Source organism: Labrus bergylta, chromosome 15, assembly GCF_963930695.1.
Source record: "Labrus bergylta chromosome 15, fLabBer1.1, whole genome shotgun sequence".
In the NCBI taxonomy this organism is placed as follows: domain Eukaryota; kingdom Metazoa; phylum Chordata; class Actinopteri; order Labriformes; family Labridae; genus Labrus; species Labrus bergylta.
In genome coordinates, this window is record NC_089209.1 from 8,906,028 (window position 1) to 8,922,685 (window position 16,658).

The 16,658-nt window shown below is 40.4% G+C and overlaps 2 protein-coding genes across 2 annotated transcripts in view; one reads left to right on the plus strand and one right to left on the minus strand.

The window, feature by feature from the left end:
- The window catches only part of extl3 (exostosin-like glycosyltransferase 3), a 29,642-nt gene extending 21,037 nt beyond the window's left edge, over positions 1-8,605 (minus strand). Inside the window, exon 1 of the mRNA XM_020628314.3 lies at positions 8,408-8,605. The gene's annotated coding sequence lies outside the window, so the exon portion shown is untranslated. The remainder of the gene's footprint in view (positions 1-8,407) is intronic.
- Positions 8,606-9,807: 1,202 nt separating this feature from the next.
- riox1 (ribosomal oxygenase 1) lies at positions 9,808-16,636 on the plus strand. The gene is made up of 15 exons (XM_020627963.3): positions 9,808-9,942; positions 10,163-10,306; positions 10,453-10,604; positions 11,304-11,403; positions 12,085-12,198; positions 12,496-12,602; positions 12,687-12,794; positions 13,643-13,677; positions 13,780-13,958; positions 14,927-15,031; positions 15,130-15,271; positions 15,372-15,492; positions 15,642-15,741; positions 15,838-15,924; positions 16,388-16,636. The coding sequence occupies exons 1-15, from the start codon at positions 9,856-9,858 to the stop codon at positions 16,445-16,447; spliced, it is 1,641 nt and encodes a 546-aa protein (XP_020483619.2). The 5' UTR covers positions 9,808-9,855; the 3' UTR covers positions 16,448-16,636.
- Positions 16,637-16,658: the final 22 nt, after the last annotated feature.

The window sequence follows — 16,658 nt, forward strand, 5'->3', positions numbered from 1 at the left end:
AAAAAAGAAAAAGCCTTTTTTTTTTTTACATCTTCGTCGAGCTGACTGCTAGGTTGAGCTTCATCTGACTGTATCAAAATAGTATGAACACATAGCTTTTATAGCCAGGCCTTATACCTATGTTCATTTTGCCATGTTTTTTTTTTATTTTATTTTTTTTTACAAATTCTCAAATTGCACTAATAATGAAATTGCATTTTTGTGCAGGCAACCCAGTACTTTTTCTGTAATTCCCTCTATTGTCCTTACTTTAAGAGTTTTAATCCCATTTTTTCCCCCATTCTGGACTCCTTCTTTGGCAACCATGCAAATGATGGATATGGATCGATACCATCCTCTATGGTGCTGTGATTTTATATAACTTTATCCACACAGGAAATGATGTGGACAATCAACTGAGAAATTGACGATGGGTAAAATAACCAGCTCTGTGTGGCTGCAAAATAAGGAAGCTCCTCCGCATTGGGGCATAAAATCTAATACAAATCCAACATTGTCCAAAAATTAGTCCTTTTGGCCTGATGCTTGCAGTGACAGGAAGAGTATTCACATAGGCTTCAACCAGGACTCTGAACTTGGGGGGCTGATGGGGACAAGTGAAACAAAAAGAGGGACCAGACTTTGGTCACCCACCTCCAGATGCCTGCGCATGTTACACCCTCAATTATGTGAGTGACTGCTAATGATTACACTAGAATTATATCAAGTTGTGTCAAACTGTTTCGCCCATCCAATTCTGTGTTTTCAAATGAAACTCCCCAAATAAAACAGGAAGTTTAACAGAAGAATCAAATTTGTAATGTTTACAAAATAAAACACAAGAAAGATAAATTTACAGGAGAGTCTATTTGATTTTTGTTTTGCTCAGATTTTCTTATTAAGGCAATTTTTATTTTATGCTAATTCTTTGTGTGTGTGTGGGGGGGGGGGGGGGCTGACTTACAGTGGAGCTTCAACAATACTTTTGTATCAACACCAACTGGTACACACAACATCATTGGGGAAAGTTGAGATCTAGATGAACAACTGTCTACATATGAGACAGATTTATAGCAGCGTTGACGGTGACACCTCTGATGTTAACAGCTGTTATCACACACAATCTACACTCACCATCTCTATTATGTCATGGATGTAAATTAGGTCATGATAACTGTTTTTTTTTTTACACAGCAGATGCTCTGCTGTCAGTCACAGGTGTTAACTAATAAAGTGTCATGTGTACAATAGCTCATTTACATGGTTAAACACATCGCACCAAACAGACCAATCAGAAATGGTATTCACCTCTATTTTCATGCTATAAAAACTCAAAAACTTTACTGTAAAAGAGCCCATTTTGAAGTGAAAGTTTTGACAGTTTCAAGTTTAACTTTTTCTCAGTATACATCCACAACTGTCACAGGAATGTGAATCAGAAAAAGTGAGTTATTGAGCCTTTCTCCTCCGTCTACCCTCGAAAACTTTCGAACAGCTGTGCACTCTGAACAGTCCACAAATGGAAGTATGACTCCAAATATTTGCTTTGACGACTGAATCCAATCATGAGGTCTGTGCCAGTTTTCTCTCCCAGCAGCAGCAGCAGCAGCAGCAGCCTCAATCTGTGCAAGCTCCGCGCGATCAGCAGTTTGGCTAAATCCAAAAACAGGACCAGTTTGTAAGCCATGATAATCACGCAGAAAAGTAGCCGATGTTTGGCTATAACTCAAGAGTGATTTGAATCCACAGAGTACTGTCCTCGTTCTCTAAATAAGATGTATTTGGACATACATCACTTTGATGCAAAACTACCATAAATACCGCCACCAACATTGGCATTTCCTTTGTCTATTTTTGGAAAACACATACGATATCCATCAAAACTTAAAATTACTTACAAAATAGAGGAGGCTGTTTAAGCTTGTTGGTCAACATATCAACAGAATAGCTTAGCATGGACTAAATGAGCCAGAGACGGAGAGGGCTTATGCAGTTATATTAATTGGATATTATTGATGGCATATTGCATTAGATATCCATGTTGCATCATTAACAGTTGCAACTAGAAATTACTTTGTATTATCTTTTCAACCGAGTGATAGCTTTTTACATGATCTGTTTCATAATGTAGTCTCCCACTGGGCTTACACTTACACACATCAAGACAAGATCAATCAAGACAACCCGTAAAACACTCACATTTTTAATGCAGAGTTGCAGCACTTAAGGATACAAACAGCAAATCTTAAAATGAAGCTTCATTGTTCATGTGCATGAGTCGCTTTATTTCACAGATGTCTCTTCCTCTCCAGAACAAACGGCCCCAACGATTAAAAAACAAAACAAAAAAAAAACACAGTTTCTCTTCGCTAAGCCACAGCACATCAGGAGAGGCGGGGAGCTGAGCTATGTAAGCATGTGTCTAGGTTGGGATTCATTCATTGTATATTGTTCATTCAATTTGAATCATGACTATAATTGATACAAGGTTAAACACAACTCATATAGTCTCGATCCCAAATCAGATGTAACTACTTGTGCCTTAGCGTCAAAGATAAGAGTACATTTAAAGGTTTATCGACTATTTCTCACACAACTTTCTGTTTGCATGTCCTTCCTTCAAAACATATTCGACTGACACATCCAGTGAAATTCTTTCACACATCCATCACATGCTCCCTGGGTGCATTTAAGGTGAAATTTCCAAATGTCTCCTTTTGTCTGACAAGCAATCAAAAAACACAGATATTTAGTTTAGATACAAATAAAATATGGCTATAAAGATATGAAATGGAGTGGGGGAGTTAATTCCCAAGGCGGAAAGCTGCAACAATAAGAAACACCAAAAGCTAAGATCAACAATAATTACGTGTTTAAGTTCTATTTGATTATAATATACAAAAAAAATCTATTTCTAAAATATAAAAACTGTCCCTCGTCAGCATGGTGTTACCCTGCAATTATTGTGGGCTGCGAACAGTTAGTGGGTAACGGAGCAAAATTAACACACAGTCCCTGAAATCCTGCCTTCCCAACAAATAAATCCTCTTGTTATCTCGCCGTAGCAGCGGCAGCAGCCCGCTCGCTGTGTCCTCCGGAGAGCTCTTCCTCTCCCCCTCCTGCGCGGGCTGGCATCGGCCATAACAGATTGACTCAGCCCGACAACAGCTGCCAGAACCCCGCAAGCCCCGTCCTCCAGACACTGATGGATTGTGGGAGGGGAGCCAGGGTGATTAGCCTCGTGACATGGGAGAAATTATTGCAGTGAACCCCCCCCCCCCCCCCCTGAAAGAGACTGAACCTGAGTGTCACCACAGGGCATTCACACTGCTTTATGTCATGTTGTTAATGTCCACCCGGCCTTATAAATGGACCCGGCTTGAACTCGGCACGTCAGCCACAACAAGTGGTGGGACGATGTCATCAAATTGTCGCACCAGAAGATCCAGGGCAACTTACAGCTGTGAGAGTTTCTCTAAAGAAAAGACTGACAATCACATTTTCACTCTTGCCTCGCAACAAAAAGGTTATTTTTACCTGCTTCTCTGATATACAGTACAGCGGTTACCTTGACACTGACATCCGTTAACTAAGGTCCACACTGCAGGAAAGCAAAAGGTATGCTTCAATCTGAGAAATTATGACTGCTTGGAAACTGCATTAGCTGAGATACCCTACAGCTTAACTAGCAGACATGGCATGGAGAGCTTCTGTTGACTTAAAAATAAAACCAGTCCATCTCTTTACTTTCTCCAAACTTCACCTCTGCTGTATCTGTCCTTTCAAAACTTTTACCAATGCTTCTCATTTCTCCCAAACATCCTGCTGTTATTCAATAAACTCACAGAACAGGCTGTCCCAAGTTAATGCAGCCTCGCTCTCCTTGCCTCTTAAAAAGAAGATGTTCATTAGCGTAGAAGCGCTCGTGCCTCCACACCAGGGAAAACTCAGCTATTCAAGTAGAGCTAAACCTCTGCACTTTCTCAGGCGAGACCTGGACAGCTTGACAGCGCGCAAGCCAAACAGGCAGCGGCTCCCCTCTGTGATTCATCCGGACTCGCATTACAAGGACACTGCAATTAATGCCCCGGCATCTGAGTTCAACACCACGGCTTAAAACCTCCCACTCCTGGGCCTGGAAAATTCGATCAGACTAAAATCAAATATCAGGGCTGCAATAAAGAAGTACTCCAACCTGGATATCAGTGTCAACTATTCAAAATTTATGGGTGATGTGTGCGTCAGACGATAGCATAAGTGGAGTCCATAAATTCTTGATTATGGCCATCTCGAAGAGCACAAGTACACTAATGCCATGGTCAGTTAATTTATGTTTCTATGTGTTTTGCAATGAATACATAATGTTGTTCACAAGTACTCTGTTTCCCTGGTAACACCTGCGCTTTTCACTAATAACGCCGAGTACTCTCAGATATAAACTTGACAACAGCAGCAGATATTTCTAGGCTGATACATTGGGCTCAGCCATTAGAAAGAAAGCTAAAGGTGTTTTCACACATTGCAGTCCTGAAAAAGTCTAAGAACCAAGCTGAAGTAGTGGAAGAAGCAACAAAGCCTGCTCCATGATGCTAAAATGAGAACTCTTGCTTTTATGTCAATGCTACCTGTAGTATGCCACGTTCACAATATTAATAAAAGAGCAGAGAAGAACAGCAAACATAAAGAAGAAGTTTTTTTTTGTTTTTACATGAATGGAAATTGTACCGGTCAAGTGCATAGAGTCAGCGGTCTTGCGCTGGTAGCGAGGTATAAACGAACTGTAGGATTCTGCACTCCCGCATTGGTTTTAACAGAACTACTTTTAGATTATTCATTTTATGTCCAGGAAATAATTTACAGCCTACAGCCAATCAGAATCCAGTATTCACCTTGCCTGTCCTTGCACAGCCAGTTTATGTCTCAGCTGCCACGTACCTCGAACAGACAAGGCCTTCAGGCTGTTAAACAACAATTATTCTTACAAATATTTCAACATCAACTTTACATTAAACCTTTTTAACAGCAGACATGTTGGCATGTCATGATGGAAAATGATGTCAGAGTCCAAGTGTATTGGTATTCCGCAAGCTAGTTCACTGGCATGGTCAATGGGACAAGTCAATGGAGGCTGCCATCAATATTGTGACCAGTTACATCACTGCTTTGTCCTGCCGAGAGATAGGGCTTTTACAGTCGGGTGGGGCTCTTGTTGAGTCACTTAGGCCCTTTAACCAGCATTGTAGCATACTAGACCTATAAAAAGGTGTAATTAGTAATATTTAATAAAGCTGCAGTTCTTGTAAACCTGCACCAACTGTTGTGAAAACAGCCTTATAACCTGCTGTCTGAAAATATTTGCTTATTTACACATCAAGCCATGACAGAGCCACCTCATTTTTTTTTTCCCATTTCTATTATATGCAAGTCCAACTGCACATTTTAGCTCCCTTTTAAGTCCCCACCAAATCCTGCAAGAACTTATATTGGTTATAAAAAAAACATTACATGACGCTAACTACAGTTTAAAAAACATGAATGAGCCATACAGTCAACAGGTGGTTTAAATGTTGCATTTCTTTTCTTTTTTTTTTTTAATCAAAGAAAATGGATTTGCAGATGAGGAACAAACACTATCAACGCTTGATAAAGCTGGACTTGCTTGGCATCGTCTCAAGAGAGGGTTCACGAGGGTCGTCCATTAATCAGATTATCGGCGGTTCGATCCCCTTCTCCCTCAAAATGCATAATGATACGATGGATACATGTCAAAGTGTCCTTGGGAAAGTCGCTTAACAGTGAAGTGCTCCTTGAAGGAACACAATGAATATAATTTTTAAAACTCTGTTTCTGCCTTGTGTTGTTAAATCGGCTGTCTGACACCGCCCTGCAGCAAGGGAAACGGTTTCAAAAATAACCGGATAGAAAAAATTAACTCCATGCTGATGCTTTTGTAGGTCATAAAAAGCATTATTCATAATAATTTAAGTCTTTTTCATACAGAACAAACCACTCACAGGAGCGTTTAGTAAGGTGTTAAATTAATTTGCAACATGAACTTTTTGGAAACCATTATCAGCGGCTAAAACTGGAATGAAAATTCATTTTAACAACCACCCTTCCAATTATCTGCCATCGGATGAGGCCAAACCCCACTAATGATGCCACTCGAATGGCCTCTACTCACATGAGCACTCTGGAAATTGCAGCAGCAGGCAAGTGTCAGAGGGTTTAATGAGGGCAGCACATCTACAAGCACCTTGACACGTAATGAAACGCTGATATTGCCATTTTTCTGCATTGTGGCATTTGTTCATTAGTATGTGACCACGGGAGGGGGAAAAAAAAAAAAATCATTCAACTACAGCATGGCAATCAGGCCCCCCGAGTGAAAGAGATCAATAGCCTTGTCCATAGTGGGACACACAGGGTCCATATTAATTGATGTGGTCCAATCTTAACATATCAAGAGGTGTGTTGAAAACATACAGCTGGCTACCAAATGATCTATTTCAAAGGAGTTTGTCAATGAAAGGTAAGTGACGTGTTGGTTCGACATGTTTGAACTTACATTTGAACTCACAACACAAACCAATTTTGATCAATTCAAAGTTAACTTATCAAAACAACTACTGCCTCTATTATTTCCAAGAACCAAAAAATGGAAATAACAGAAGAAGTCCTCTGAAGAAACCAAGACCTGATCCAAAAGGAAAACCATACAAGAATGAAACCTGAGAGAAACTGTTAAAAGAAAATTTACAGCTTGTCTGTGATTACTGCTGCCCAATCAAATATATAAAATCGGTTTAAACGTATGTGATGGTAAACTTACAACAACCTGATCTTCCTGTGCCTCCACACATACATCAGGTGAAACTTTTCCACCACTCTCCATGTCCTCTGCATTATCAGATTCAGGACACACCGTGCAAATGTTCCTGCTGGGCAATTATGTTTCCCACCATGTCCCAGGTTTTAATAACAGTTTACATTGGAGTCACTCTTATTTATGAGGCATCATCAAGAGATTTGAAGAAAGCATTGGTTGAGTCAAAATGCACAAAGGCCTGCTCTTCAATGCCTCTCAGCCACAGACAGACTGACCACAAAGCCTTTGAAGACAACTCTGGTAGGGCTGCTATTAAGTGCTCAACGTTGGGCTTAGAAATCACAGTGAAAGGGATTTACTGGTCACTGAAACATTTTGTTAAATTAATGCCCTTTGTCGTAACCTCATTGTTTCTTCAAACACGCCAAAGCTGGTCTTTAACAGCAGCTACTTTTACCCAAGTTTCAAAAAAAGGACTTCAGCAGCATAACAGCTCTGGTTGACTGCCACCTTACAAAGTTCCAGTTTATTAGGCACACCTAGCTACAAGGCATGCAGTCAGTTCAATAAAACATCTCTGGAATAAACACGACCATCCTGTCGACTGTCATATAACGTAAAGTGTTTTAGCAAAGTATTGATTGAGTTCCCTGCTCCTTAAGGAGGCTGTAAGTTTATGGTGCTGTTGAACTGGACGGTGTTATACTGAGATTTATATTTATTTAAATCTGGAAAAAATTGAGTGATATTAACTTTGAGTTTATCAAACATGAGAACATAAAGATTGGTGACTTTTGTTGCCTTTAAAATACACTGTGGATAGGGAATTAAAGTAATGGCACTTTGCTCATTGGTTTCTTCGATTGTTTTGACTCTACTAAGTTAAAGCAGCCTAAATGACAAAACAGCAAACTTATACATCCAAATGTAGTTTTATACAATTGAACAATTAGTCACCAAAGAAAAGAAATACAGCTAGAGAGACTTTAGCTGTATTAAGGAAGGATATCTTGTTAGTTCTCTCACTTTTAGAGTAATGAGCATGCCTTTATATGCCTGTCATTATGCATGTAGACAATTAAATGCATCTTCTTTAATTGGAGTTTGGCGTGGCACGTTCTGGGTATGTTGTAGGGTTTGACACTCATATGAAGGGGCTTCAACATTTCAATGTTTCTCAAGTCTCAACATGATTTCTTGTCTTCTCCTGAGAGCAGTCCCAACCAGACTGTAGTCACATCGCGGCAGAAGCAGCGACTACACCGGCTTGGTTGACGTGTGCTTCAGCCGACATCAAAGCAAAACACACTCACGACTTGAAGAGCGTCTTTATGGGACAACTCCACAAAGTCTGCATGCAAACACTACTGACGTTTTACATTCACACCTGTCATTAATCCACAACTAAGACACCAACAGGGGAACAAGAGGACTCGAGGATATTGCAATAAAGGTGGTCTGCAAGGGGGAACACACAAGGGGCCATATGTCTCATCTGGCCAATTAGCTAGCCTGCTAGCCAGCAGCAGTGGTCACAACAAAATTGCATTTGCTCTCCACTACACTGGCACACCAACGTTAGCTTCATTAGCTACTCACCCCCAGCAGGGTTCCACAAATGTCCAAAAATGTGAGTCCAAATCGCGCCGGTGGGGTTTGTCAAAGCGTGAAAAGCTCGTAAGTGTTGAATTTGCAACGAGTTCAGTCTCAGGACGAGCCTGTGGTGCTGCTGCGTTTTCACCTCGCACCGCTCACAGCACCATTAAAAGCTGCATTGTTGGAGCGACGGATGGACAAACGGCACCGACAGCACGCCGCAATGCGTTGTGGGAAATGGTGTTCATTAAGGCTGTGGCTTTTTTTTTTTGTAACACACAAAATATTAGGCGGAATGCTCCACCTAGTGGTCAATTTTGGTTTTATTTAGTGAAACTCAAAAAGAGATGCAGTCGTAATTAATTAATAATGGTTTAGATAAATGGTTTTCATGAGTATATATTTTATTTGCAAATAATAAGTCATATTTATTTACAATTATTTACGATACGAACCAACAGGCATACAGCACAACTAAATATTATTCAAGGAATTGAGCAAAACATTAAAACACATAAAAAGAAAAGTTAAACTGTAAAAACAGTAACAAACATCAAACTTCACCATTTTTCAGGGATGATTAATTAGACTAGTTTTTATACATTACAATGTTTTATCGTATTTGTTTAAATATTCCATTTGCCGTTGTTTTAACTTAAGTTTGACTGTATCTACAAATACAGTAACTTAAAGGATGCAAGAACAATAATTTGTTCATGTCATTTTTTTTCCGTTTTCACTTCTGGTAAGCAAAGAAAACATTTTTCTCCATGTTTTGTCTCTTTTATTCGTGCAGTACTGTATCATTAATCATCTCTTTACGTTACTTTCAAGTGAACAAAGAAGTGCAACCAAAAACCTAAACAAGGCTCATGTTAACAGGAAACGTACAATAGAGCACAACCAATGTTTTGCTGATAAGTTTTGCTGGAAAAGAACAACAACCCTTCAAGATCTTCAACCAGTCCAGTTGCCTTTGGATCAAGCTTTGAATTGACCTTGATCTGGATGACTGAGAACCTGCACAGACAGAATACACACATTTTGCACAAACCCCAAAAGGCCCATACAATTTACACTGAAGTGAATAATTAGTAATGTGCATAACTTAAACATTTTGAAAAAAAATTGACCTTTGATGTAAAAAGTTAGGTCTATAGTTGTGACTATAATTATTGAGAATAATTGTTGACGAAGGTAAAAAGTCTTCCTATAACTTTCTTGATGTGCACGTATTTTTTTCTTTTGAATTTTTCTATTTTAACTTTCTGTAGCTCGATCATGATAAAAAAAAAAAAAAAAGTTCAGAATAAGTCCATTGTTGGCTGTGATTAGTCTCTTACAACTCTATGGGTGGCAGTAGTGAGTCCATTGAAGCGCAAACATACATAAAGAAAGCCCTTGAAGAAGAGGTTTCAGCAGTCGCAGTGTGATGACGAACTGACTGGAAAATGGAGAGAAAACACATGTCAGCTTTTGCCTTGTATCAAACTATTTCTCCAGAAACGCCACCTCCTGCAAAGAAGCCTTCCCTGCAGGTAAACCTTTGATGAGAATAAGTGATAAACGCTGATTCAGAGCTGGTCCCTTTTGCTCTGTGATAAACGTGTCTGTCACACCTGCAGGACTGGGATCAGTGCTCAAAGCAGACACAGACCTCATGATGTGGAGTCAGATTACAACAATAATGTTCATTTATCTTTATTTCTGAAGCCTTGACTGTGTAACAACTTGTGTTTCAATGGTTCGATGTTTCAGGTGGCACAAAAGAAGAAGAAGAGGAAGAAGGAGAACGGGGTCAGTAAGATCAACAAACCTCAGTTTAACCCTGAGGTGAAGAAAAAACGAAAGAAGCCCCTGAATGCACCTCAAAGAGAGGAGAGGTTTGAGGAACTCAAAGAGGTGAGTGTGTTAGATGGTATGGGGTATCATCTCTATTGTAGACATTGCCCTGCCCCTGAAGTAGTATTTCATTTGATGTTAAAATGATTGTCCTCCTCTGGGATGGTTCATGTGTGAGTGTTCACGTGTGAGTGTTGATGCCTCAGTTGCAGCAGGAAGAGGAGGAGTGTGTCAATGGAGACGGTGAGGATCTAAATGCTTTGCTGGCTGACATTTCAAAAATCAACAACAGCCGAGAGAGAGCGAGCAAGCTGTTCCAGTGGCTCATCAACCCCATCCCTGCTAAGACCTTCTTTAAGTAAGGACGAGTGTGATCACGGTGTTTATGTCTGTGAGATCATGTGTGTTTAGTTAGAATAATGCCTGAACTCTGGAGCTCACGTACAGCGCTGTGTGGATTCATGTATAAAAATGTATTTATCCTTTAATGATAAAGAAGAGCCTTTTTATCAGTGGTAACCTGATTTTTATCATTCCACTGTGCTGAAGTACAGAAGGCCTATGCAGACATGCATCGATACATTTTGTTTAAGTCTGTTTTATGTAATATCGAGCACATTTTGGTTGTTTCTCGAGATTTTTATTCTGTTGTTCTCGTTAACTCGGGGTGACAACGTTGGTTTTCCTGTGATAGTGACGGAGATCTCAAGACGACAGCGAGAAAGAAACCGTTATCATGAAAAGTCAGCGTCGTTATCCAGAGGTGACACGATGAATAAGTCACTATCTTAAGAAAACAGCTGAAACGCTCTTGTGTCATGTCCCGCTTCCATGTGCTAATATTGTTTTAAGAGTTTATTTTATGTTGATTATCGCCGTAATTCTTAAAATCGCCATTATTCTGGGATATGGGATATGAAACTGCATATTGTTCTGTCATCCCAAAATTAGAGAAATATATATAAATAAATAATAACTTTGCTTACTCACAAACCCTGTACAAAGTGTCGTCTTTTACTTGTATAATTCACCCACTAACATTTTCCTCTTTCTTAAGGGAAACCTGGGAAAAGAAGCCCATTCTGGTTCAACGTAAAAATCCACATTACTACAGGGGACTTTTCTCCACGGCGGAGTTTGACCGCATATTAAGACAGGTAAGGAGCTGACACAACACCAAACTGCAGCTATCTTACATGTATCTACAATCCCCTCCACATTGTTAGATTTCTTTAAAATGTATATACTGAAAAATGATCCCGACATCAGCATACAGCAGTTTAATTTGATTGATAAGACTTGAATAGTCTGAAATCTGAAACATGCTCAAGGGCCACTCTGACCCAACAACAGTGACCCTCTGGTCCCCAACCCAAGTCCCTACAGCCGAAGGAATTAGTCTCGTTGGGAACCAACTAGTGTCTCCTCCCCCATACATGCAAGTGCAGACTTTGTTGGCACTTTTGTTTTGTGCTGTGTCATAGGAAGAGTTAAACATCCTTATTTGGCTGAATGGCTGAAATGAATTAGTCATCTGTTCTTTTAAAATGTAATAATCAAGAGTGTTCCTTCAATCTGGTCTTATTTTCTCATTTCTATTAATTAAGATACATGGTAACAGATATTACTTTATTAGCAGCATCATGTTGTATGTCATTTGTACTTCTGTTTCCTCGTTATTCTTTTAATTCTTTAAAAACGACAAACCTGTCATTGGTTGTTTTTGTTCCTTTTTTTTGTATTTTGTAGTGTATTGCCTTATTTTCATTGGTAAGTAAAGGTTGAGTCGAGACAAAGATCTTCATACTGAACTAAACGTCTGCATTGTCTGATTGAAGGAGGACGTACAGTATGGAGTGAATCTGGATGTGACCAGCTACACAAACGGCAAGAGGGAGACGCACAATCCTCCAGGGAGAGCTCTGCCCTTCACTGTGTGGGATTTCTTTGAGGTAAAGCCACAGGATTCCTACACATTGTTTGTGTGTGTGTACCACATTATTATGGTATCTTTAACATTCCTTATACGTGGGCTCTTTGCTGGGACTCGGCTGAACCTGCTCCTTTTTTTTTTTTCCTGTGTGAGGGTCATTTAAGTTTATTCTCATTTCCAAACTTTCCGCACCGCCTTCATTAAAAAGCAGTTGGAAGTATGTGCCTGTGTCGCAAGCTAGGAGGCATTTTGTGTTAAGTGCACCATCTGCACTGATAGCAATCATCATCATCATCTTTGTGTCTCCATTTCCCAGAGTGGCTGCTCGCTCCGCATGCTGAACCCTCAGGCTTTCTCCTCCAATGTGTGGAACGTGCTCTCCATCCTTCAGGAGCAGTTTGGCAGCATGGCAGGAGCCAACGTGTACGTTTTAACATGGTTATTAGATTTAAAAAAAATCTTCTGAATTGATTATTTATTGAATCTGTGTCCTGTTCCTTTAACCAGATACTTGACACCACCTGGAACACAAGGCTTTGCTCCACATTATGACGACATCGAGGCGTTTGTAGTTCAGCTGGAGGGGAAGAAACACTGGAGAGTGTACAACCCGAGGTCAGTTGCAGTAATTAAACTTCACATATTATCCTCCTTTTTAAATAAGTCTCAGAGGCCCCCAAAACATGTCTGTGCTGTTACTTGCCAAAATCCACTCTGATCCTGTATTTTAGCATGTCATACACCCCTTTATTCCAGCCCTGCTCAGAACAGGCTGTTTCTGTGTCTGTAGCTTTAAATGCAAATGAGCTGTGTCTGACCACGCCCCCTCTAGAAGGGGAAGTGGCTTGGGCTTTCTCACTCCATGCCCTGTTGTTTAAGGTAAGAAGGCAGACTCAGAGGGCAGAACAAACACCTAGCTGTGGGAGTGTCACACATCTGGGGGAGGGGTTACTGCCCTTTTGTGATGTCACAAAGGGAAAATCTCCTGGCCTGGAGATTGTAGACAGAATAGGGACACATATTAGTTGTGAAAAACGTGAAAAAAGTGCATTTTTGCATAATATGTCACCTTTAAACAGATTTTTAAACATGCAGAAAAAGATATCAAAATGTTATATTAATGGGGCACCGGTGGCCAAGTGGTCATTTCGTGCACCCCTTGTACAGAGGCTGTGTCCCTTGAAGTGGACACACTTAAAAAGTTCATATGAACACTTTGGATGAAACTACAGGTCATGGGTACACATTTTTAGCAACTATCAGCTGATCAAGTTGTGGTTAAAGAACAAGTTCAAGCAGATATATATGTATATATATTTATAAGAGATTTTTTTATACTCTACATGTTTCCATTTATGGCTCATGGAACACCAGAGAATGTTTTCTATTACTTGTTTGATATAATGAGACATTTATACTGAGAAACAAACTCTGAAAGTTATTTTTTTCTGACTTCTTCTTAGGACAGAAGATGAGATCCTACCTGTGCTTTCAAGTCGTGAGTTAACATACAGCTTCTTTTTTTGTAGTAAAAACTGTCTGTCTATTCAGTGGAATGAATTTTTGATAAACTTGCCTCTTTTTTTTTTTTTTTTTAAAGCAAACTTCAACCAGGCAGACATCGGAAAGCCGATCCTGGAGGTGGTGCTAGAGGCCGGGGATCTCCTCTACTTCCCCCGAGGGTTCATCCACCAGGGCGACTGCCTCCCAGACGCTCACTCCCTCCACATCACCGTCTCGTCCTACCAGAAGAACAGCTGGGGGGATCTGCTACAGAAGGTGATGCACTCATCACAATCCTACACGTGTAATAAAAGGCCTCATCGTGACGATTCATCAGCAGATTTCAGCCTCGTTAACACTGATTGATAACGCATCATATACATCCTCTGACATTTTATCACATAAAATGACAAATGACTCTTAATAGATAGAAAATTCCTTGTCCTCATAACACTTCCTGGTCCTTTAGTCCTGGATCCCTGGACAGACAGAAGTCTTTGGTCAGATGATGTGAATTCTCTTGATGGTGTGATATGTGGAAAAGTGTTCTGTGTTCTAAACTATTAAGTGCCTTGTAGACAAACAAGAGGATTGTAAAGTTAATTCTGTAGCTAACGGGCAGCCAGTGAAGGGAGGAAAGAAGGGATGTGCTCCCTCTATTTCTGACCTTGTCAAAACTCCTGCTGCTGCGTTGAGCACCAGCTGGAGACGAGATAAACGAGACTGTGTGATATAACAAAGTCTTAACGAGCTGCAGTATTGAAGGCGTGACCATGTGAAGGCATGGATGAGTTTCTCTTGGTCGGGAATGTTGTTTGGGAATGCGTGAAAAAGTGATGAAGCAGCGAAAAGAAAGAAGTTTAATAAGGAGACAATCCAAGGTAATTAGAATTTTCCGTGTGCACCATGTATGGAGACTGTAGTCCTCATCACAGCGCCGTGGGTTCGAATCCGACCTCGACCCGTTGCTGCACGTCATCCCACATTCTCTCTCCTCACAACATTTCCTGTCTCTCTTGAACTCTCCTATCTGATAAAGGCCCTTAAATAAAATCAAACAGCCAATCAGGGTTAGCTTGCATATAACTAGCCAATCACAGCGACTCTATGAGGAGATTTTTTTTTTTTTGGGGTTGCAGGCAGGTTACAAAAACAGTGGCTGCATTCCTTTGGAGTACTGTTCATGTTGCTTACTGCCACTTTAACTGTTTAACTGTCTTCTTTTTTCTTTTTTTTTTGTGTAGTTGGTTCCTGCTGCGTTGGAAGTGGCGACGGAGGAGGATGTGGAGTTCAGACAGGGCTTACCTCTAGACTACCTGACATACATGGGAGTTCAAAATTCTGACATGGTAAACAGTTATTTCACATTCACTCATAACTTTCTTTTTCAAGCATCATGACCTTTTGGCTCGTCACTAATGACCCTGGTCCTCCTCGCGGTGTGTAGGAAAACCCACGCAGGACAAAATTCTTCTCAAGAATCGAGAGTCTGATGAAGAAGCTTATAAACTACGCCCCCGTTGATGCCGCAGTGGATCAGAAAGCTAGAGGCTTCCTGCACGACTGCCTCCCTCCCATGCTCACTCCAGGTATTGATGGTTATTATCCATTTTAAGAAAGAACTCTTGGTGCGTTAAAGCACGCCGTAAAGCTTTGAATTCATTATTTTTTTTATTGGATCTCCTTCAGAGGAATTGGCCAGCAGTGTGCAGGGAGCACCTGCTAGATGGGAGCGAGGTCAGGTTGTGGATGTAGGTAAACAAATCACTACCCAGACCAGAGTCAGGCTTCTCCGTGCCGGATGTGCCAGGTACTTTAAAAAAAATAAATTTATTGCATCGAAGCAGGTTTGCAATCGGCCGTATAAAAGTAGTGACGATGTTGAATTCAGAATGAAGAACAGCTGTCGTAGATCCTTTGAAAGCAGAAACTTCAAACTGTGGCTCTCTCTCCTCTCAGGTTGTGCAGCGATGGAGAAGCTGTTCGTCTTTACCACACAACAGACAACTCCAGAGTTTACCACAAAGAGGAGCCCAAGAGTTTTGAAATGAACGCAGAGGTACATGGACGATCTGTTGTGATTATATGAGTTGCACAAAGTTCTCTGAAGGATTTTGTCACTGCCTTATTTTTTTTTTTTTTTGTTATCTTTCAGCACACTGATGCCATGGAGTTTCTGATCCATTCATATCCCAAATTTGTGACTGTAGGAAGTTTCCCGTGTGATTCTGCAGAGGACAAGGTAGGCTGCCAATAGTTCATACAACCTCTGCTGACATGTGATACTGTTTATTCAGTTATCTTTTCTTTGTACTGTCATGTTTCGGACAGAAGGATAACTATTCGCTAGGGTTATTAAGTCGTTATTTAAAAAAAAAAAACATCTGATTTGTGAGTGCCAGTAGCCTAGTGGTTAATACATGTGTTCCATGTACGGAGGCTATAACCCTCCAACAAGGCGACCCCGCCTTTCAAATCCGACCTGTGGCTCCGTTCCCGCACGTCATTCTCCACTCTCTCTCCGGGGTTTCCCACTCTATCCACTGTCCTTTCTCTAAATAAAAGGCATAAAAAGCCCAAAAATAAACCTTTAAAAAAAAAAAAAAAATCCAGTTTTAGAGATATTTTAGCAAACTGATTAACATTTGAGCATTTTGTTTTGAAAGGTTGAAGTTCTCTCTAATGTGGTTCTTTTTCCCCTCCAGATCTCTTTGGCTGAGCTGCTCTTTGAGAGGGGGATTATCCGCACAGCAGAGCCTCTGTAGTGGCCACAGACTCTTCAGTCACGGCGACTACATGAATAGATTCTAACTGTCTTTGAACAGAATAAGATTGGAATGTGAAATGTCCTTGTCCCGTGTAGTCTTCATTAACTCCCCGGAGGCTCTCACACTGAACAGCCGTCATACATGAGTGTACTGCATAAAGCATCAAATAAACCAGGTTTTTAAAAAAACATAAATGATGTGTTTTATA

Bases quoted from the DNA above. Each gene is read 5' to 3' on its own strand.
- riox1 (XM_020627963.3), top strand. From the start codon at position 9,856: ATGGAGAGAAAACACATGTCAGCTTTTGCCTTGTATCAAACTATTTCT. The intron at 11,404-12,084 runs GTAAGGAGCTGA...GTCTGATTGAAG, and splicing joins TTGACCGCATATTAAGACAG to GAGGACGTACAGTATGGAGT. The intron at 13,959-14,926 runs GTGATGCACTCA...TTTTTTGTGTAG, and splicing joins GGGGGGATCTGCTACAGAAG to TTGGTTCCTGCTGCGTTGGA.